Raw genomic sequence first — 22,173 nt, 5'->3', positions numbered from 1 at the left:
GTCCCACAACATTATATCCTCACCGTGTTCTGTCATGTCCCACTACATTATATCCTCCACCGTGTTCTGTCATGTCCCACTGCATTGTATCCCCCACCGTGTTCTGTCATGTCCCACTACATTATATAACACACCGTGTTCTGTTATGTCCCACTAAATTATATCCTCCTTCGTGTTCTGCCATTTCCCACAACATTATATCCTCCACCGTGTTCTGTCATGTCCCACTAGATTATATCCTCCACCGTGTTCTGTCATGTCCCACAACATTATATCCTCGCCGTGTTCTGTCATGTCCCACTAAATTATATCTTCCTTCGTGTTCTGTCATGTCCAACAACATTATATCCTCCACCGTGTTCTGTCATGTCCCACTACATTATATCCTCCACCGTGTTCTGTCATGTCCCACAACATTATATCCTCCACCGTGTTCTGTCATGTCCCACTACATTATATCCTCGCCGTGTTCTGTCATGTCCCACTACATTATATCCTCCATTGATCTGTCATGTCCCACTAAATTATATCTTCTTTCGTGTTCTGTCATGTCCCACTAAATTATATCTTCCTTCGTGTTCTGTCATGTCCCACAACATTATATCCTCACCGTGTTCTGTCATGTCCCACTACATTATATCCTCCACCGCGTTCTGTCATGTCCCACTGCATTGTATCCCCCACCGTGTTCTGTCATGTCCCACTACATTATATAACACACCGTGTTCTGTCATGTCCCACTAAATTATATCCTCCTTCGTGTTCTGCCATTTCCCACAACATTATATCCTCCACCGTGTTCTGTCATGTCCCACTAGATTATATCCTCCACCGTGTTCTGTCATGTCCCACAACATTATATCCTCGCCGTGTTCTGTCATGTCCCATCGTGTTCTGTCATGTCCCACTGCATTGTATCCTCCACCGTGTTCTGTCATGTCCCACTACATTATATCTTCCACCGTGTTCTGTCATGTCCCACAACATTATATCTTCCTTCGTGTTCTGCCATTTCCCACAATATTATATCCTCCACCGTGTTCTGTCATGTCCCACTACATTATATCCTCCACCGTGTTCTGTCATGTCCCACTACATTATATCCTCCACCGTGTTCTGTCATGTCCCACTAAATTATATCCTCCATCGTGTTCTGTCATGTCCCACTACATTGTATCCTCATCGTGTTCTGTCATGTCCCACTACATTGTATCCTCCACCGTGTTCTGTCATGTCCCACTGCATTGTATCCTTCACCGTGTTCTGTCATGTCCCACTACATTATATCTTCCTTCGTGTTCTGTCATGTCCCACTAAATTATATCCTCCACCGTGTTCTGTCAAGTCCCACTACATGGTATCCTCCACCGTGTTCTGTCATGTCCCACTAAATTATATCCTCCATCGTGTTCTGTCATGTCCCACTACATTGTATCCTCATCGTGTTCTGTCATGTCCCACTACATTGTATCCTCCACCGTGTTCTGTCATGTCCCACTACATGGTATCCTCACCGTGTTCTGTCATGTCCCACTATATGGTATCTTTAACCGTCTTCTGTATTTAGGTGTTTTAGGTATATTTGGGTGTATTTAGGAAAGATTTTGGTATATTGGGTGTATTTAGGTATATTTGGGTATATTTGGGAAAGATTTGGGTATATTGGGTGTATTTAGGTATATTTGGGTATATTTCGGAAAGATTTGGGTATATTGGGTGTATTTAGGTATATCTGGGTATATTTGGGAAAGATTTGGGTATATTGGGTGTATTTAGGTATATCTGGGTATATTTGGGAAAGATTTGGGTATATTGGGTGTATTTAGGTATATTTTGGTATATTTGGGTAAATCGTCGCGACGCAAAGAGGAGAGCTACGAAACAGATAGCTAGTTTTCCGTACTTACCATACCCTTATCGCCTGAGGAGACGCAAATTACCAGCTATCAGAGACAACGAAGGGATATGATAGAGGTGTTTAAAAGCCTAAATAATGTTTACGATGAATGTGCAACGGATTTTATTAAGATGTGGAAAGACCATTCGCAAAGGCAGGGAATAAGCCTTCCGGAAAATGTGGTATTATTGCCGACTGTAAATATATTTAAAACAGACTGGATAAATATTGGCAAAATCAGGAACTCCTCTATAATTATAGATCTCAGATACATTAACATGTAACGTCGCATCCATTTTCATTTTAATTTTTATGTCATGTTTTTGAGCCCAATGAAGAGGATCTTATAAGATACTGTAAACTTAACTTAACTTGATAAAGAAAGAGTGTTACCATAGAATAATTCATATACACAGTTTTTTGTCTCTGCGTAACACGAAACAGTCTAGATTAGTTACATACTGTCTAGCCCAACATAAACATCAACCATCTCACACCGGGAGTTCTCGCTACTGAATTTCGCGCCCTTTTTAAGTCAGTATTAATGTACAAATCATTACTATCGAAGTTGAGCATCAAAAGCATATTTTTGGTTGAAAAGGAGAACAGATAAAAGATGACCCAAAAAATCGGATTACGTATGCTAAAATTCCCCTTTGAAATACTTTCGTTTTCGTTTTATAGCAGATGAGGTTACCGTCAGAGACATTCAAAACGTAAAGGGACGACAAGAAAGACCCGCTGACTTCCGAAAGGAAGAGAGAAAAAAAATGGCGACGTTTTAATGTTTTCATTTGGACGGAATTTGTATGAGACAGTGAAATCTGCCATGAATCGCCTTCTCACCGAAATATCGCTCGACACAGCAGACGAGTGGTTTAAAATCGGTAAAAAAGCTTACAAGGATGTACACACGTTTTCCAAAAGTAAAACGGGAGGAACATCTGACTTCGATATTGTCACACAAAAACCACGTGTGGTGAACGAAGAACCCTACATCCCTTCTTACAACAGGTGCCTGTATATTTAATTTAACACTGAGTAATTTAATTAAGACTGATCAAATTCTATACGATGATAATACATGACAAGATTTAATGATTATGCATATAGCTATACTACAGGACATCCTGTCAGTTTGTGGTTTGTTTTGTGTTTACATCCCGACCCCATAACGAGGCTTATCTGAACGGCGTAAATAATGACAAGCGTCGTAAAGCGTTTTCAGAAAATGTCTTCGGTCAATTTAGAAAAATCAAACGATATGTTACAAATATGGTCATATACACCAATATACCAAAGTTTCATGTTGATATTTATAAAATCAAAAATTTAGAATGGAGAGTTATTTCCCTTACTGCCGGCAGTACATATTTATGTTGTGCAGCCAGAGTGAATTCTGCAAATTAGATATCTTAATGAAGTTAGTGACATAAAAAGATGTAATACACCTATCTATAAAGTTTCATGTTAATATATGTAACATTGAGTTATGGAGAAGAACATTTTCTTTGGTTTATTGGAGGCACAGGTGTTTTATAGTAAACATACTCTATCATCTCAAAGATGAAGATGTTTTACAAAACTTTTCAATTACTGTCACTTGTTGCTCTTAAGAAAGACTGCCATAATATGATTTGTAAGATAATGAAATTCTCTGACATGACACAACAGCGCACTCTAAACTTTTGACTATCCAATTGAACAGACATGTCTCCAAAACCTTAGTAAACTTTGCTGTACCCTTTAATTAGTTAGGAGCTGGAAGCAACCTTAGAGGATCACATGTGAACACACACACAGGAATTCCCTACATTTGGTGTCAGAATTTGGCAGACCTTTGCTCTATTTTGATATTTTCCCCCTTTTTTTGTCACCGGTGTGTTGTGCTCATGCTACACACACATGTCGGTACAACATGGCTACCAGTCCATTTGTAAACATCTGCCTTGGCCTTTGTACAGAGTGCTGTGTTTAACATGGAGTCAAGGTATTGCCATTATCCATGCGATGCTAATAAACAGTGTCACATTTGTAGATTTAGGTTGTAGAGAGAAAAAAAATCCATAAATAGAAATCCTATATTTGTACAATCAGATCGTAGATAAAAAAAAAATCCTTCTGTAGATATGTCCTGGTACTGAGAAATCTGTAGAAAGCAGATTTTTTTTGTAGAACTGGGATGCCTGAATGTCCATGTGGTTTATATTAACAAAACACATGGTTTTTTCCAGAGGTCCGCGAGATGAAACCCAGAGAGATTATGCTGCTTCATATTTAGAAGAGGAAGAGCAAGACCTTTTTGAGACCAATCAGTCCCAGGTTTGTTTTTATTTGGTCTTGTTTTCTGTTAGATTTATGAAATCTTGTCAATGTCAGCAATATTTGATAATCACTGAGTTGGTTTTACCCTAGACATGTGCATTTATATTGTCAAAATCAATCTGATAAAAATCCTTTGCTTTCTAAACCATCAACATAATGTTTTAAATGTGTTTTACTGATACAGCTAAAACAATATGATTGACATAGACCAGAGGTTCCAAACCATCAAATGTTCCTGTCAGTGAGGAGATTGATGCAATTTTTTAACACTGTGATACAGCTAGAACATGTGGTTACCATAGATCATAGGTTTTAAACCATCAAGTGTTTCAGTCAGCTGGGAGATCAATGTGAGGTTTTAATTGTGTTGTACTGATACATTAAATCATCGAAGGTTTCAGTTAGCTGGGAGATCAATGTGATGTTTTAACTGAGTTGTACTGATACATTAAATCATCGAAGGTTTCAGTCAGCTGGGAGATCAATGTGAGGTTTTAACTGTGTTGTACTGATACATTAAATCATTGAAGGTTTAAGTTGGCTGGGAGATCAATGTGAGGTTTTAACTGTGTTGTACTGATACATTAAATCATCGAAGGTTTCAGTCAGCTGGGAGATCAATGTGAGGTTTTAACTGTGTTGTACTGATACATTAAATCATTGAAGGTTTAAGTTGGCTGGGAGATCAATGTGAGGTTTTAACTGTGTTGTACTGATACATTAAATCATCGAATGTTTAAGTTGGCTGGGAGATCAATGTGATGTTTTAACTGTGTTGTACTGATACATTAAATCATTGAAGGTTTAAGTTGGCTGGGAGATCAATGTGAGGTTTTAACTGTGTTGTACTGATACATTAAATCATCGAAGGTTTCAGTCAGCTGGGAGATCAATGTGATGTTTTAACTGTGTTGTACTGATACATTAAATCATCGAATGTTTCAGTCAGCTGGGAGATCAATGTGAGGTATTAACTGTGTTGTACTGATACATTAAATCATCGAAGGTTTCAGTCAGCTGGGAGATCAATGTGATGTTTTAACTGTGTTGTACTGATACATTAAATCATCGAATGTTTCAGTCAGCTGGGAGATCAATGTGAGGTTTTAACTGTGTTGTACTGATACATTAAATCATCGAAGGTTTAAGTTGGCTGGGAGATCAATGTGATGTTTTAACTGTGTTGTACTGATACATTAAATCATCGAAGGTTTCAGTCAGCTGGGAGATCAATGTGAGGTATTAACTGTGTTGTACTGATACATTAAATCATCGAAGGTTTCAGTCAGCTGGGAGATCAATGTGAGGTTTTAACTGTGTTGTACTGATACATTAAATCATCGAAGGTTTAAGTTGGCTGGGAGATCAATGTGATGTTTTAACTGTGTTGTACTGATAGAGCTGGAACTGTGTGATTGACTTGGATCGTAGGTTCCATATCCAGTTTGGAGAGCAACTTGTTTTGTCTTTGACCTGTAAATGGCTATGTCTTGTTATCTAGATTTCAATGTTATTTATCTCTAGGCCAAACTGCATAAAGTTGTAATATTTTCATTTAGATAAAGATGTATACTGAAAGTTTGTGACTTACTGTCACACAGTTGTCATTTTAAAAAAGCATTCCCACTTCTGATCAAATATTTGGTTTACTTTACTTTGGTCATTTATCCAGCTGTAGAAGAAATTTTTTACAGCGAAACCGACAGTTTCACATCCTTAAAAAGTTTGTTTTCCAAAATTGGAGGAAAAAAAGAAATATCTTCTCAACCTGAAATTAATGGCATGTTGTCCTAATTTTCTTCAGAGTTTTGCCCCTTTTACAAAATGTAATTGTTTTAAATATGAATTCCTTAAATCAGCAACATGGAGTCCAAGATGTGACTGAGCGGATGTCAGAGATTGACCTTGACAGCATCTGTACAAGTGCCGTTGCTATGCCGGATGACCTTGTTCCATCTAATGCTATGGACGTGTACCAGAACTACCAGTTTCAGCATAGTTATGACAAAAAGTTGCCTATCACCAGACATCAGCAACAGGTAGTACCATCCATAAATCTATTGTTTGTATGTACATGAAAACATTGAAATGTTGGAGTACTGGTTTTATTTGAAGTGCTTATTTACTGCATAAGTTTGTCATTGAAATAGGAGATATTGTTACATTGTACAGAAGTGTGACAAAGTTTATGAATTTGAGCTATATTTGTCATATCGGTATAATTTCTTGAGATAGCATATAATTTTGTATGTTTTAAGGTGATCTCCACTATTGAATGTAACCAAGTGACAGTGGTGCAGGGATCAACAGGGTCTGGGAAGACAACACAGGTGCCACAGTACATACTGGACCATCACGCTTCCATGAACAAGTACTGTAACATCATTGTTACCCAACCCAGGAGAATCGCTGCCATCAGTATCGCTCGTCGAGTGTGTAGTGAACGCAACTGGCAGCTAGGCACTGTGTGTGGATACCAGGTAATAGTCTGGTTATAAACCAGTTGGTTTGAAATTTATTGAGGTAATACTGCTATAATAAAAGCTGTTGTTAAATACCAGTACATATAAATCCGTTTCCGTGAAAATCAGTCCGCTTTAGGTCGATCTTTTGATGATGCTGACGATTGGTAGTTTCAAACATGGCTTTTTTATGGTGGTATGAATTTTGCAAAGCAATAGAAAATTTGAACACATTTGATCAATAAGATTTGAGCATTTAAAACAAAAATAAATGGTTGCAATAAATTTGAAATATAGATGTTGCACAAGAAGTGGTTGTCATATGGTACCGGTAACTACAGTATTTTCCAGCCTATAAGCCGCAGCTTTTTTCCTAGTGAGTCAGGTTTGCAGCTGATACGTGGACAAAACCAAAAACAAAAGGCAGGATGGGGAAAAAATGTAGTACCAGTACAAGACATCTTAATCGGTTTTTATGAGTACCACATGTTTGTGACTGAAATAAATTGTGTAGAACCAATTGCAATCGTATACTAAATGATTTGAAGATTGCAATCAAATTACATTCCTGTGGATTTCATAAATCATACCTGTTGATATGAAACAGAAATTTATTCTTGACTTACATGGTTTCTTCCCTACAGTATATTTTTTTGAGAACTGAGAGGAAGCTGTGAATGGCTCTGAAAATAGTTGTGGATTATTTTGCAAAGATGTACATATTTACGTAAATATTTACCGATTAATGAAAAAATTTAGAAGAACCCTCTGTGGGCCCCACCATGCTCGATTACACACCAATATGCTTTGCATCATGGGATGAAGAGGTCGAATTCTAGAACATCCATTTTTTTTTTTTTTTTTTTTACGATTTCTGTGTCTTTGATGCAGCTTACTAAAATGTATTACAGGATTATAGTAACTTTGTCATCATGCAATAGCCTTTCTTAATATTCAACAGTACAGACACTGGTGGAGAGGTTGTAACATTTATGTAGGTCAGGCCCTACCTGTGCATTGGCAATCATTGAAGGCTCCAGACAAGTTAAATATTATATGTGTATTAAATGACCAACATTATTTAAAAATACATGCACAAAATAAAGGATTATTTGTTCAAAATTTATCAGTAAACTTTATTAAATGTTACACAGGTGATCTTGGTAAACTGCCTCCTGTTATCTGTTACTGGTATATCAAACATCAACAACAGTGGTCATCATATCATAAGAAAGGGTGCAGCTTGTTTGTGGATGAAATCATGAAAATCGCTGAAAACTGACCCAGGGGCTTATACTCAGGTGCTGTTTACAGGCTGGGTCTTGGGAGTTCGACAACACTCACCTATTTTGGTAGAAAATTTTGTATGCAATATGGAAGAGTTAACAAATAATTGATAAAGTGCATTATTAGGTCATCTGACTCGAAGGGTTTCGTCCGTCATCATGTTCTGTCCGCCATGCGTAAACTGTCAAATGACTTCTTCTCAATAAACAAAAGGACCAGGGTGCTGATATTGGGTCTGTAGCATGATGGGATGAAGGGTTGCCAAGTTTGTTGATATTATTAACCTTGACGTGAGTTGAGATCTGAAAATTTCTTTTTCGACAAGCAATAGGTTTTGAGTAATTTTATTTGTATAATCAAAATAAAAAAGGAAACTCAACAACACGAAGACTTTAGTGAAATTGCCGATTTTGATTATGTTTTATTGGTAAGGAACTCTATTGAATCCCTAGGATCCGACCGAAGATACTACCGCAAAGTTCTACATTAGGAGTGTTGGATCACCCATTATTTATTATTGTATTTGTATAGAAGAATATGATTTCAGGTTTGCAGAAAATGTTTTTATGAACCAACAATGTCTTCTTTGTAAGCTGTAGAGTAGATGAGCAATGTATTTTAGGCCTATTTGGCCTCTTTCATATACAGGTCTTTGTAGTCAAAAGACTACGAGAAAGGGAAACAATAACTGTGCATTTTTACGTTTGTATGAAAATTATTTGGAATGTAAATGTGAATATGTGGTAAAGTAAGGTACCATAAAAACTTCAGATTCCACATTTTTTTGTTAGGTTGGTATGGACAAAATGACATCTGAGGACACAAGACTTACCTATGTCACAACAGGTGTGCTACTGCAGAAACTGATCAACACCAAGAACATGCTACAGTTTACCCATGTGATCCTGGATGAGGTAGCTGCCTGATGTTTTTATACACCTGAGAATTGTGGATCCATGTCAGTTTGATGAGTTAAATAGAGTATGGTATCAGATTATTGAACGGTGCACTAAACAAAACAAAGAGTGTAAGATTCATAGGAAAAATTCCCTTTAAGTTTTATCCAAGTGTTATTACAAATGTGTCATACAAGATTCAATAGTTGTCAGTGATACAAAGGAATATGTCATTTGCTAAGGTATTCTTATTTTAATAAGTCAAGTATATGCAAAATAAACTCTGAAATATTGAACTTGGTGATTTTGAAGCTGTTTCCCTGTACAGGTCCATGAACGAAACCAGGATACCGATTTCAGTCTGTTGGTGGTACGTAAGCTTCTCAGAACAAACTCTCCGCATGTTAAGGTTGTGTTGATGTCAGCCACCATTGACTCAGAAATGTTTGCAAATTACTTTGCGCTACCCCTGGGAAGGAAGCTTGAACCTGCTCCAGTCATCAGTGTGGAAGGCAAGATATTTGCTGTGTCAGAGTACTACACAGAGGACCTATCTGTCTTAGGGGAGGTAAAACAAGTTACCATATTTTCCAGGTTATAAACCATACTAGTATGTAGGCCACAGAGTCAATTTTTAACATTCATGTTTCATCAATCGTCATGCATTATCCACCATATGTAAACTTTCCATTCAAATGGCTTCTTCCCAATAACCAGAAGGCTAAGAGTACTGATAATGGGTCTGTAGTATGATGGGATGAAGAGCTACCAAGTTTGTCAATATGAATGACTTTGCCCACCCAACTTTGTCCTGTAAAAAGCCTAAAAAGCCCTCTCTTTATCATCTTGTAATATAAGCCCACATTTCATTTTATGTAATAAGCCCTCCTTCATTTTATGTAATAAGCCCACCCTTCATTTTATGTAATAAGCCCATCCTTCATTTTATGTAATAAGCCCTCCTTCATTTTATGTAATAAGCCCATCCTTCATTTTATGTAATAAGCCCATCCTTCATTTTATGTAGTAAGCCCACCCTTCATTTTATGTAATAAGCCCTCCTTCATTTTATGTAATAAGCCCATCCTTCATTTTATGTAGTAAGCCCACCCCTCATTGTATGTAATAAGCCCACCCTTCATTTTATGTAGTAAGCCCACCCTTCATTTTATGTAGTAAGCCCACCCTTCATTGTATGTAATAAGCCCACCCTTCATTTTATGTAATAAGCCCACCCTTCATTTTATGTAATAAGCCCATCCTTCATTTTATGTAATAAGCCCTCCTTCATTTTATGTAATAAGCCCACCCTTCATTTTATATAAGCCCACCCTTCATCATCCAGTAATAAGACAGCCCAATTATCATTCTGTAACAAGCCTACTCTTGCTTATGTTTGCCTTCGTTGAGGAGATTTATATAATTGGTATACAGGGAGGATATAACAAACATCTTTCATGGTATGTGAAACCTTGAGATTTTTATAAACCTTGGCTTCTGTAACTGGGATAGGTGCCTCCACTTGATGAAGGATCACCAGCCATCTCCCAAGAGGCTTACAGTATGGCAGTCCGGCTCATACAAGAATTTGATAGTCTGGAAGCCAAAGACCAAGGGTAACAAAAACATTCTTCATATTAAGTAACTTTGTCATATTGAAGTGTAGTGCAGTCTAGATACAAATCTGACTTTTATTTCTGACTTGTAAATTGATGCAAGGTTAATAAAGGTGCATTAAAGTCTATTACATACAATACATTTTCAATTTAGATGTCAATTCTCTGCAAAGAAGCTTCAAAGTATTGATTATTAGTAAATTTGTTTTTATTTTTCAGAATATCTGTGACAGGTTTTGCTAACTTCAGAGGAACAGTGCTTGTTTTCCTACCAGGTATAATACAACCTTTATTTATCTCTTTATTTCAAAACTGTCTGTAAGCTTCTAGTAATCACTGATATTGGCCCAAAATTGCACGAGAGGTCTGTCTGTCAAAAGAAACCCAAGTACTCGGGGAAAACACAAAATGTTGGGCAGGTGACCCTCTTACTTTTCAGATCTGTTCAGAGAATCAAATTTCGGAACGTTAAGGTGAGAGGTGAGCGTGTTTCCACTGTGCCACTAGACCAGCTGAGTATTCTACTAGGTATCATCTGAACAATCCTAGCGGAATGTAGGATAACCAATATACTGATTACTTAAAGGTCATACTGGGGCCCCAAGGCATTAATTGTCTTGTTTGTTTGAGTGGTGAATTACTCTAAAAAAATCTTAAATTTCAGGTCAAGCTGAGATAGAATATATGGATACAAGTCTACAGGACAGGTGCCAAAAACACAAGTATGTACTGCTGTTAATCTGAATTTTGATTGAATTTTGAATCAAAACTATTTGAAAATGGAACGGTACCAAGTTTGAGCTATTCTACAGCCTTACAGTAGTCTTATGTAAGTGTCCTGTGAAATTACTTCACAAATCAAGAAAAGGAACAAGAGGTTATGTCCGTAACGAAGGCTTATGTCCGTAACGAAGGCTTATGTCTGTCTTTGTAGTAAAAACATTGTTTTATAGAAAAATCTCTGTAAACTATTTCAAGAGTAGAATGACAAAACCTGTAAGAGAACTGGTGTGGTTTGTATTTCAGGTTGAAAATTCTTCCCCTGCATTCGTCCATCACACTGGAGGAACAGTCCAAGGTGTTTGAGATGCCTGGTCCTGGGGAGAGGAAGGTAAGTCAGCTATCCTGACACTGGAGGAACAGTCTAAGGTGTTTGAGATGCCTGGTCCTGGGGAGAGGAAGGTAAGTCAGCTATCCTGACACTGGAGGAACAGTCCAAGGTGTTTGAGATGCCTGATACTGGGGAGAGGAAGGTAAGTCAGCTAACCTGACACTGGAGGAACAGTCCAAGGTGTTTGAGATGCCTGATACTGGGGAGAGGAAGGTAAGTCAGCTAACCTGACACTGGAGGAATAGTCCAAGGTGTTTGAGATGCCTGATACTGGGGAGACAAATTAATGTCAGCTATTACCACACAATAGAGTGATTAGGGAAATTATTATACACAATATGATGACATGAAAGGATAGAGTACATGTGTACCTATTGGTAGCCAATGGAAACATTCACCAAATTTAAGTTGTAGATGAATCAAAATATCCAGGGCAGTGTCAACATATCTATCAAAGGTATGGCATTCATAGTGCTATTAATGCTATCAGGAGTATGTATTTTGGATCCTAGACATTTTAACTCTCTGTTTGGTATTTCAGGTCATTTTGTCTACAAATATTGCTGAAAGTTCCATAACAGTACCAGACATCAAATATGGTGAGTGTCTACTTACCTGAGACTGTACAAAGACCCAAGTTTCAATAGCACCTTACAATGCAAATTTTTAATTAGTTACAATTATGTCAAAAAATGAAATAATCGGTATCATACAGACAGTTTTTCTCCATTTAAATTGTGATGGAGATAATTTTCAGCACAGATTCTGATATCTGACCAAGACAATAGATGTGGAATCAACATAGAATCAAGATGTTGATAATGTTGTTATGTAAAGTATTGAAAATGGAACCATTTTGTATGGAATAATTTTCTTGTTGTAGTTATTGACTTTTGTCTGACAAAGAACCTGGTGGCAGATGCAGACACCAACTATACCAGTCTTCAGGTGGAGTGGGCTTCCTGTGCCAACTGTAACCAGAGGAAAGGTAAACACTGACACCTATACTGGTTACCAGGGGAAAGGTAAACACTGACACTAATACTGTTACCAGAGGAAAGGTAAACACTGACACTAATACTGTTACCAGAGGGAAGGTAAACACTGACACTAATACTGTTACCAGGGGAAAGGTAAACACTGACACTAATACTGTTACCAGAGGAAAGGTAAACACTGACACTAATACTGTTACCAGAGGAAAGGTAAACACTGACACTAATACTGTTACCAGAGGTAAACACTGAAAGGTAAACACTGACACTAATACTGTTACCAGAGGAAAGGTAAACACTGACACTAATACTGTTACCAGGGGAAAGGTAAACACTGACACTAATACTGTTACCAGGGGAAAGGTAAACACTGACACTAATACTGTTACCAGGGGAAAGGTAAACACTGACACTAATACTGGTTACCAGGGGAAAGGTAAACACTGACACTAATACTGGTTACCAGAGGGAAGGTAAACACTGACACCAATACTGTTACCAGAGGGAAGGTAAACACTGACACTAATACTGGTTACCAGGGGAAAGGTAAACACTGACACTAATACTGGTTACCAGGGGAAAGGTAAACACTGACACTAATACTGTTACCAGGGGAAAGGTAAACACTGACACTAATACTGTTACCAGAGGAAAGGTAAACACTGACACTAATACTGTTACCAGGGGAAAGGTAAACACTGACACTAATACTGTTACCAGAGGAAAGGTAAACACTGACACTAATACTGGTTACCAGAGGAAAGGTAAACACTGACACTAATACTGTTACCAGAGGGAAGGTAAACACTGACACTAATACTGTTACCAGAGGAAAGGTAAACACTGACACTAATACTGTTACCAGGGGAAAGGTAAACACTGACACTAATACTGTAACCAGAGGAAAGGTAAACACTGACACTAATACTGTTACCAGAGGAAAGGTAAACACTGACACTAATACTGTAACCAGAGGAAAGGTAAACACTGACACTAATACTGTTACCAGGGGAAAGGTAAACACTGACACCAATACTGTAACTAGAGGAAAGGTAAACACTGACACTAATACTGTTACCAGAGGAAAGGTAAACACTGACACTAATACTGTTACCAGGGGAAAGGTAAACACTGACACTAATACTGGTTACCAGGGGAAAGGTACACACTGACAACAATACTGGTTACCAGAGGAAAGGTAAACACTGACACTAATACTGTTACCAGAGGAAAGGTAAACACTGACACTAATACTGTTACCAGAGGAAAGGTAAACACTGACACTAATACTGGTTACCAGACACTGACACTAATACTGGTTACCAGAGGTAAACACTGAACTAATACTGTAAACACTGACACTAATACTGTTATCAGAGGGAAGGTAAACACTGACACTAATACTGTAACTAGAGGGAAGGTAAACACTGACACTAATACTGTTACCAGAGGAAAGGTAAACACTGACACTAATACTGTAACCAGTAAACACTGACACTAATACTGTTACCAGAGGAAAGGTAAGGGGAAAGGTAAACACTGACACTAATACTGTTACCAGAGGGAAAGGTAAACACTGACACTAATACTGTTACCAGAGGGTAAACACTGACACTAATACTGTTAAAGGTAAACACTGACACTAATACTGTTACCAGAGGAAAGGTAAACACTGACACTAATACTGTTACCAGAGGAAAGGTAAACACTGACAACAATACTGTTACCAGAGGAAAGGTAAACACTGACACTAATACTGTTACCAGAGGAAAGGTAAACACTGACACTAATACTGTTACCAGAGGAAAGGTAAACACTGACACTAATACTGTTACCAGAGGAAAGGTGAACACTGACACTAACACTGGTTACCAGAGGAAAGGTAAACACTGACACTAATACTGTTACCAGAGGAAAGGTACTGTTACCAGAGGAAAGGTAAACACTGACACTAATAATACTGACACTTACCAGAGGAAAGGTAAACACTGACACTGACACTGTTACCAAAAGGTACACTGACACTAATACTGTTACCAGAGGAAAGGTAAACACTGACACTAATACTGTTACCAGAGGAAAGGTAAACACTGACACTAATACTGTTACCAGAGGAAAGGTAAACACTGACACTAATACTGTTACCAGAGGAAAGGTAAACACTGACACTAATACTGTTACCAGAGGAAAGGTAAACACTGACACTAATACTGTTACCAGAGGAAAGGTAAACACTGACACTAATACTGTTACCAGAGGAAAGGTAAACACTGACACTAATACTGTTACCAGGGGAAAGGTAAACACTGACACTAATACTGTTACCAGAGGAAAGGTAAACACTGACCAGAGGAAAGGTAAACACTAATAATACTGTTACCAGAGGAAAGGTAAACACTGACACTAATACTGGTTACCAGAGGAAAGGTAAACACTGACACTAATACTGTTACCAGAGGAAAGGTAAACACTGACACTAATACTGTTACCAGAGGAAAGGTAAACACTGACACTAATACTGTTACCAGAGGAAAGGTAAACACTGACACTAATACTGTTACCAGAGGAAAGGTAAACACTGACACTAATACTGTTACCAGAGGAAAGGTAAACACTGACACTAATACTGTTACCAGAGGAAAGGTAAACACTGACACTAATACTGGTTACCAGAGGAAAGGTAAACACTGACACTAATACTGTTACCAGAGGAAAGGTAAACACTGACACTAATACTGGTTACCAGGGGAAAGGTAAACACTGACACTAATACTGTTACCAGAGGAAAGGTAAACACTGACACTAATACTGGTTACCAGGGGAAAGGTAAACACTGACACTAATACTGTTACCAGAGGAAAGGTAAACACTGACACTAATACTGGTTACCAGGGGAAAGGTAAACACTGACACTAATACTGGTTACCAGAGGAAAGGTAAACACTGACACTAATACTGGTTACCAGAGGAAAGGTAAACACTGACACTAATACTGGTTACCAGAGGAAAGGTAAACGAACTGACATCAATACTGGTTACCATGGGAAAGGTAAACACTGATATCAATACTGTTACCAGAGGGAAGGTAAACACTGACACTAATACTGGTTACCAGAGGAAAGGTAAACACTGACACTAATACTGGTTACCAGAGGAAAGGTAAACGAACTGACATCATTACTATATGAAACTAGTTACAGATTACATTCTTTGTTGTTACAGGTCGAGCTGGTAGAGTGTCCAATGGCAGAGTGTACAGAATGATTACAAGATATTTCTGGGAGCACTTCATACCAGACTTTGGCATCCCTGAAATGCAGGTATGTATCCATTTATTTATTATTATTTAAACTGATATAATTATCATTATAAATGTATACTAGGACAAAAAACACACTGATGAGATTCCAATCCAGAAACTCACACTGTCTTGAAAAATTTATTTGAATTCAGTTTTTAGCCTACCATCTGATGTAGTCCATTGTCCATACGTCCATTGTCTATCCAATGGTCCATAAACAATTTTTTTTGTCACTATTTCTGGAGCAGTACTGGATGGATCTCTCTCAAATATCATATGTAGGTTCCCCTTGGTCTCTGATTGTGCCCATTTAATTTTGGGAGTGATCAGAAAGAAAAAAAATGGCCGAAAGGTGGCCATATTGGATTTTGACTTTGAAAGTTAGTTATCACTATTTATTGAGAACTGCTGTTTAGATCAAATTTCATGTGTAGGTTCCCATTGGTCTCTAGATGTGCCCATGTAATTTTGTGTGGTCATGGATTTCGTTTTTCCAAGTTTGTTTTCGCTGTTTCCTCAGAAGTACTTGATGGGTCTTTCTTAAATTTCTTGGTCCTTAGTTGTGCCCATTTGTTTTTGGGTCTGATCAGAAAAATTAAATGGGTGAAAGGTGGCTATCTAGGATTTTGACTTTGAAAGTTTGTTATCGCTTTCTTGAGAAGTACTTGGTAGATCTTTCTTCACATTTCATGTGTATGTTTCCCTTGATCCCTCATTGTGCCTGTTTAATTTTGGTACTGATCAGAAAAAACAAAATGGCCCACATGCGGCCAGTTTTGGATTTTGACTTTAAAAGTTTGTTATCACTGTTTCTTGAGTACTGTTTAGTTCTTTCTTAACTTTCATGTATAGGTTCCTCTTGGTCCCCAGTTGTGCCTGTTTGATTTTAGGACTGATCAGGAAAACAAAATGGCCAACAGGCAGCCATCTTGGATTTTGCCTAATGTAAATTGTTATCCCTATTTCTTAAGAAATACTGAATGGATAGCTCTCAAATTTCATGCATATGTTCCCTTTGGTCTCTCCTTGTACTCGTTGGGTCTGATCAGAAGAAACAAAACGGGTTCCAAGTGGCCATTTGGGATTAGGCAGGTAAAGATTATCATCGCTATATCAGCAAGGAATGTTCAAATGTCTTATCATTACGAGCAAAAACAGAGAAGAGAAAAGAAGGGAAAAATCCAACTTCCAAAGAGCAAATAAGGATCAAACAATGATGGGCACAAGATCCCTCTGGAATCTCGTGTTAAGATCTTAGCCATCGTGTTTCGTCTGCTGGCATTCCATCTTCTCTGCATTTAGCATGATGGCATGATCATATTGATCTTGACCCGCTTTTCAAGATCACAGAGGTCAAATATTTCAAAATCTTAAAATAATTTCTTCTCAATAAAAAAAAGGTCCATGTAAGTGATATTAGGCCTGTAGCATGTTGGGATGTTGCAGTTAAGTTTGTTGAAATAAATGACATTGACCCATTTTCAAGGTTACATGTGTCAAAATCTTTGAACAACTTCTCAATAACCAATGGGTCCAATATGTGCACCCTAAAGATATATTTGACCTCCATACCTTGAAAGTGGGTCAAGGTCATTCATATTAACAAACTTGATAGCTCTTCTTCACAGCATGCTCCAGACACAATATTATCACCCTGGGGCCTTTTGGTAATTGAGAAAAAATCATTTGGATGGAAAGTAGGATGATTCAGGACAAAGAACAAAACACAAAGGCTATAGGTCATCCTGACCTTTCGGATGACCTAAGAATTTGTCTATATTCCTATTTAGATATTATAACCCACTGAGTTCTGAAAAATTCCTAATGACATAACTAATGAAGGAAATCCTTTTCTGATTAAACTTGTCAGACTGATTAAATGACATGCAAGTTAGGCAGCTCTATTTAGCCTTTGCATTCCATAAGGCTTTAAACACAACAGTTGTATTGACAACAACAACATGAACATGCCCGCATCCTGTTGGATTTTCATGGTAATTACTGATGTCACTGCATTTCACTGTCTCTAAATATTTGGTTCAGCATATAATCTTGTTGTATAAGGAAACGTACCATCCATTCCTTGGTAAAACTCTCTGTACTCTCCCACATTTTGGCACACTCTATTTTTTGTTGATGTAGCCGTGTGTTTGATACAATAGACATAAATAAGCTCGTGATCACATCACTTTGAGGAAAGTATTCTGCTCAAAGTGGGCACTTGATCATCCAAAACTGTTAACAGGAGAAGACATCTGAGAGCAATGCTTGTTTACATGGAACGTTGGCCAATATTTTATAAGGTAAGCATTGACCACTTTGGAGCCTTCTATATTTCCATCTCACTATGAATTATGTGACACCTAATGCTACCTTATCTAACTTTTCAGCGCTGCCCACTGGAGCGTATCATACTTAATGTTAAGGTGTTTGATCTTGGAGAGCCAAAAGCCATCCTAGCACTGGCCCTGTCTCCGCCTAACTTGGATGACATAGAGAAAACCATTCTGTTGCTAAAGGAGGTCAGTATATCATTGCTGATATTATAGTCACGTATACAATCAGCAACAGATAATGAGTTGTGGAGTTTTGTTGTCAACTGTATTGGAGACACAGCTTCATGCTAGAGTGTTGAAATACTTGTTAACTGTAACTAGATTTCTGTTATTGACTTTGTACTGAGACACATATTAACTGTAACTAGATCTGTTATTGACTTTGTACTGAGACACATATTAACTGTAACCAGATTTCTGTTATTGACTTTGTACTGAGACACATATTAACTGTAACCAGATTTCTGTTATTGACTTTGTACTGAGACACATATTAACTGTAACCAGATTTCTGATTGACTTTGTACTGAGACACATATTAACTGTAACCAGATTTCTGTTTGTACTATTAACTGTACTAGATTTCTGTTATTGACTTTGTACTGAGACACATATTAACTGTAACCAGATTTCTGTTATTGACTTTGACTGAGACACATATTAACTGTAATTAGATTTGTTATTGACTTTGTACTGAGACACATATTAACTGTAACCAGATTTCTGTTATTGACTTTGTACTGAGACACATATTAACTGTAACCAGATTTCTGTTATTGACTTTGTACTGAGACACATATTAACTGTAACCAGATTTCTGTTATTGACTTTGTACTGAGACACATATTAACTGTAACTAGATTTCTGTTATTGACTTTGTACTGAGACACATATTAACTGTAACCAGATTTCTGTTATTGACTTTGTATTGACTTTGTTTCTGTTATTGACTTTGTAGAGACACATATTAACTGTAACTAGATTTGTTATTGACTTTGTAGATTTAACTGTTATTGACTTTGTACTGAGACACATATTAACTGTAACTAGATTTCTGTTATTGACTTTGTACTGAGACACATATTAACTGTAACTAGATTTCTGTTATTGACTTTGTACCGAGACACATATTAACTGTAACTAGATTTCTGTTATTGACTTTGTACCGAGACACATATTAACTGTAACTAGATCTGTTATTGACTTTGTACTGAGACACATATTAACTGTAACCAGATTTCTGTTATTGACTTTGTACCGAGACACATATTAACTGTAACTAGATTTCTGTTATTGACTTTGTACTGAGACACATATTAACTGTAACTAGATTTCTGTTATTGACTTTGTACTGAGACACATATTAACTGTAACTAGATTTCTGTTATTGACTTTGTACTGAGACACATATTAACTGTAACTAGATTTCTGTTATTGACTTTGTACAGACACATATTAACTGTAACTAGATTTCTGTTATTGACTTTGTACTGAGACACATATTAACTGTAACTAGATTTCTGTTATTGACTTTGTACTGAGACACATATTAACTGTAACTAGATTTCTGTTATTGACTTTGTACTGAGACACATATTAACTGTAACTAGATTTCTGTTATTGACTTTGTACTGAGACACATATTAACTGTAACTAGATTTCTGTTATTGACTTTGTACCGAGACACATATTAACTGTAACTAGATCTGTTATTGACTTTGTACCGAGACACATATTAACTGTAACTAGATTTCTGTTATTGACTTTGTACCGAGACACATATTAACTGTAACTAGATTTCTGTTATTGACTTTGTACCGAGACACATATTAACTGTAACTAGATTTCTGTTATTGACTTTGTACCGAGACACATATTAACTGTAACTAGATCTGTTATTGACTTTGTACTGAGACACATATTAAATGTAATTAAATCTAATTCTTTAACCATAGTTGTTTAGTATACAGATTACCTTTGTTTTAAATTCCTGTTGTAAAGGTAGGGTATTGTTCAACATACTGTTTACTGATAGGAATGACAACTTGATATGCGAACACAGGTAGGAGCACTGAGCACCCCAACTAATGAAACAGATAGTCGCCATGATGGTGAGCTGACCTTTGTCGGGCGAGTGTTAGCTGATGTTCCTCTCGATGTTCGCCTCGGAAAGTTGCTTATCCTGGGCCATGTGTTTGGACTACTGGAAGATTGTCTCATCATAGGTAAAGTTTTCAGTACTATAGTCAAGATGATTTACTGCCTGATACCGTAGATAGCTGAAGCATTGCCTCAGATGATGTGATAGTTCTGTGATGGATGTGGTAGTTCTGTGATGGATGTGGTAGTTCTGTGATGGATGTGGTAGTTCTGTGATGATGGATGTGATAGTTTTATGATGGTTGTTGTAATTTTCTGATGGGTGTGAAAGTTACCTTCAGTTCTTTTTGTCAATAAAACAAGCTACTTTGCTTCATATGTAACTGATTATTAAAAAAAAAAATCTTTCATATTGTCAACTTCTTTTCGAAATGAAATAGATCAATTCTAGATATCTTATAATTCTTTACTGACAAATGCTTTTAATCAATAGCTGCAGCACTGTCACTGAAATCTGTATTTGCCAGTCCATACAAAAAACATCTGGAGGCATATAGACACAAATTGGAGTGGTCTGCTGGATCTAGCAGTGACTGTATCGCCATCCTCAATGCCTACAGGGTAAGTGTGTCTACAGACATAAACTATAGTAAGTATATAGGTCTAGCAGTGACTGTATCGCCATCCTCAATGCCTACAGGGTAAGTGTGTCTACAGACATAAACTATAGTAGGTATATAGGTCTAGCAGTGATTATCACAACCCTCAATGCCTACAGGGTAAGTGTGTCTGCAGGGTAAGTGTGTCTACAGACATAAACTATAGTGGGTATATAGGTCTAGCAGTGACTATCACAATCCTCAATGCCTTCAGGGTAAGTGTGTCTACAGGGAAAGTGTGTCTACAGGGTAAGTGTGTCTACAGACATAAACTATAGTAGACGTATAGGTCTAGCAGTGATTATCACAACCCTCAATGCCTACAGGGTAAGTGTGTCTACAGACATAAACTATAGTAGGTATATAGGTCTAGCAGTGACTATCACAATCCTTAATGCCTACAGGGTAAGTGTGCCTACAGGGTAAGTGTGTCTACAGACATAAACTATAGTAGGCTTATAGGTCTAGCAGTGACTATCACAATCCTCAATGTCTACAGGGTAAGTGTATCTACAGGGTAGGTGTGTCTACATATGGAAGTTCCACTTGGTCCCTAGTTGTGTCTACAGGGTAAGTGTGTCTACATATGGAGGTTCCACTTGGTCCCTAGTTGTGTCTACTGAGTAAGTGTGTCTACAGGGTAAGTGTGTCTACAGACATAAACTATAGTGGGTATATAGGTCTAGCAGTGACTATCACAATCCTCAATGCCTTCAGGGTAAGTGTGTCTACAGGGAAAGTGTGTCTACAGGGTAAGTGTGTCTACAGACATAAACTATAGTAGACGTATAGGTCTAGCAGTGATTATCACAACCCTCAATGCCTACAGGGTAAGTGTGTCTACATAAACTATAGTAGGTATATAGGTCTAGCAGTGACTATCACAATCCTTAATGCCTACAGGGTAAGTGTGTCTACAGACATAAACTATAGTAGGTATATAGGTCTAGCAGTGATTATCACAACCCTCAATGCCTACAGGGTAAGTGTGTCTGCAGGGTAAGTGTGTCTACAGACATAAACTATAGTGGGTATATAGGTCTAGTGGGTATATAGGTCTAGCAGTGACTATCACAATCCTCAATGCCTTCAGGGTAAGTGTGTCTACAGGGAAAGTGTGTCTACAGGGTAAGTGTGTCTACAGACATAAACTATAGTAGACGTATAGGTCTAGCAGTGATTATCACA

At 37.5% G+C, this 22,173-nt stretch overlaps 1 protein-coding gene across 1 annotated transcript in view; it reads left to right on the top strand.

Annotated features, from left to right (window-relative positions):
• Window positions 1–2,726: 2,726 nt before the first annotated feature.
• The window catches only part of LOC132559742 (ATP-dependent RNA helicase TDRD9-like), a gene marked incomplete at its 3' end in the record, with an annotated part of 28,715 nt that continues 9,268 nt past the window's right edge, over window positions 2,727–22,173 (top strand). Inside the window, exons 1-16 of the mRNA XM_060224367.1 lie at window positions 2,727–2,911; window positions 4,132–4,219; window positions 6,082–6,261; window positions 6,481–6,702; window positions 8,763–8,885; window positions 9,196–9,435; window positions 10,380–10,483; window positions 10,703–10,758; window positions 11,148–11,205; window positions 11,510–11,594; window positions 12,136–12,193; window positions 12,478–12,582; window positions 15,812–15,909; window positions 18,281–18,412; window positions 20,289–20,451; window positions 20,820–20,947. Coding sequence (XP_060080350.1) covers window positions 2,727–2,911; window positions 4,132–4,219; window positions 6,082–6,261; window positions 6,481–6,702; window positions 8,763–8,885; window positions 9,196–9,435; window positions 10,380–10,483; window positions 10,703–10,758; window positions 11,148–11,205; window positions 11,510–11,594; window positions 12,136–12,193; window positions 12,478–12,582; window positions 15,812–15,909; window positions 18,281–18,412; window positions 20,289–20,451; window positions 20,820–20,947 — 2,025 coding nt within the window. The remainder of the gene's footprint in view (window positions 2,912–4,131; window positions 4,220–6,081; window positions 6,262–6,480; window positions 6,703–8,762; window positions 8,886–9,195; window positions 9,436–10,379; window positions 10,484–10,702; window positions 10,759–11,147; window positions 11,206–11,509; window positions 11,595–12,135; window positions 12,194–12,477; window positions 12,583–15,811; window positions 15,910–18,280; window positions 18,413–20,288; window positions 20,452–20,819; window positions 20,948–22,173) is intronic.

The sequence above is a fragment of the Ylistrum balloti genome, unplaced genomic scaffold (assembly GCF_031769215.1).
Source record: "Ylistrum balloti isolate Yb309-2 unplaced genomic scaffold, AGI_CSIRO_Ybal_v1 Utg370962, whole genome shotgun sequence".
In the NCBI taxonomy this organism is placed as follows: domain Eukaryota; kingdom Metazoa; phylum Mollusca; class Bivalvia; order Pectinida; family Pectinidae; genus Ylistrum; species Ylistrum balloti.
This window is presented reverse-complemented; position numbering and strand designations above follow the sequence as displayed.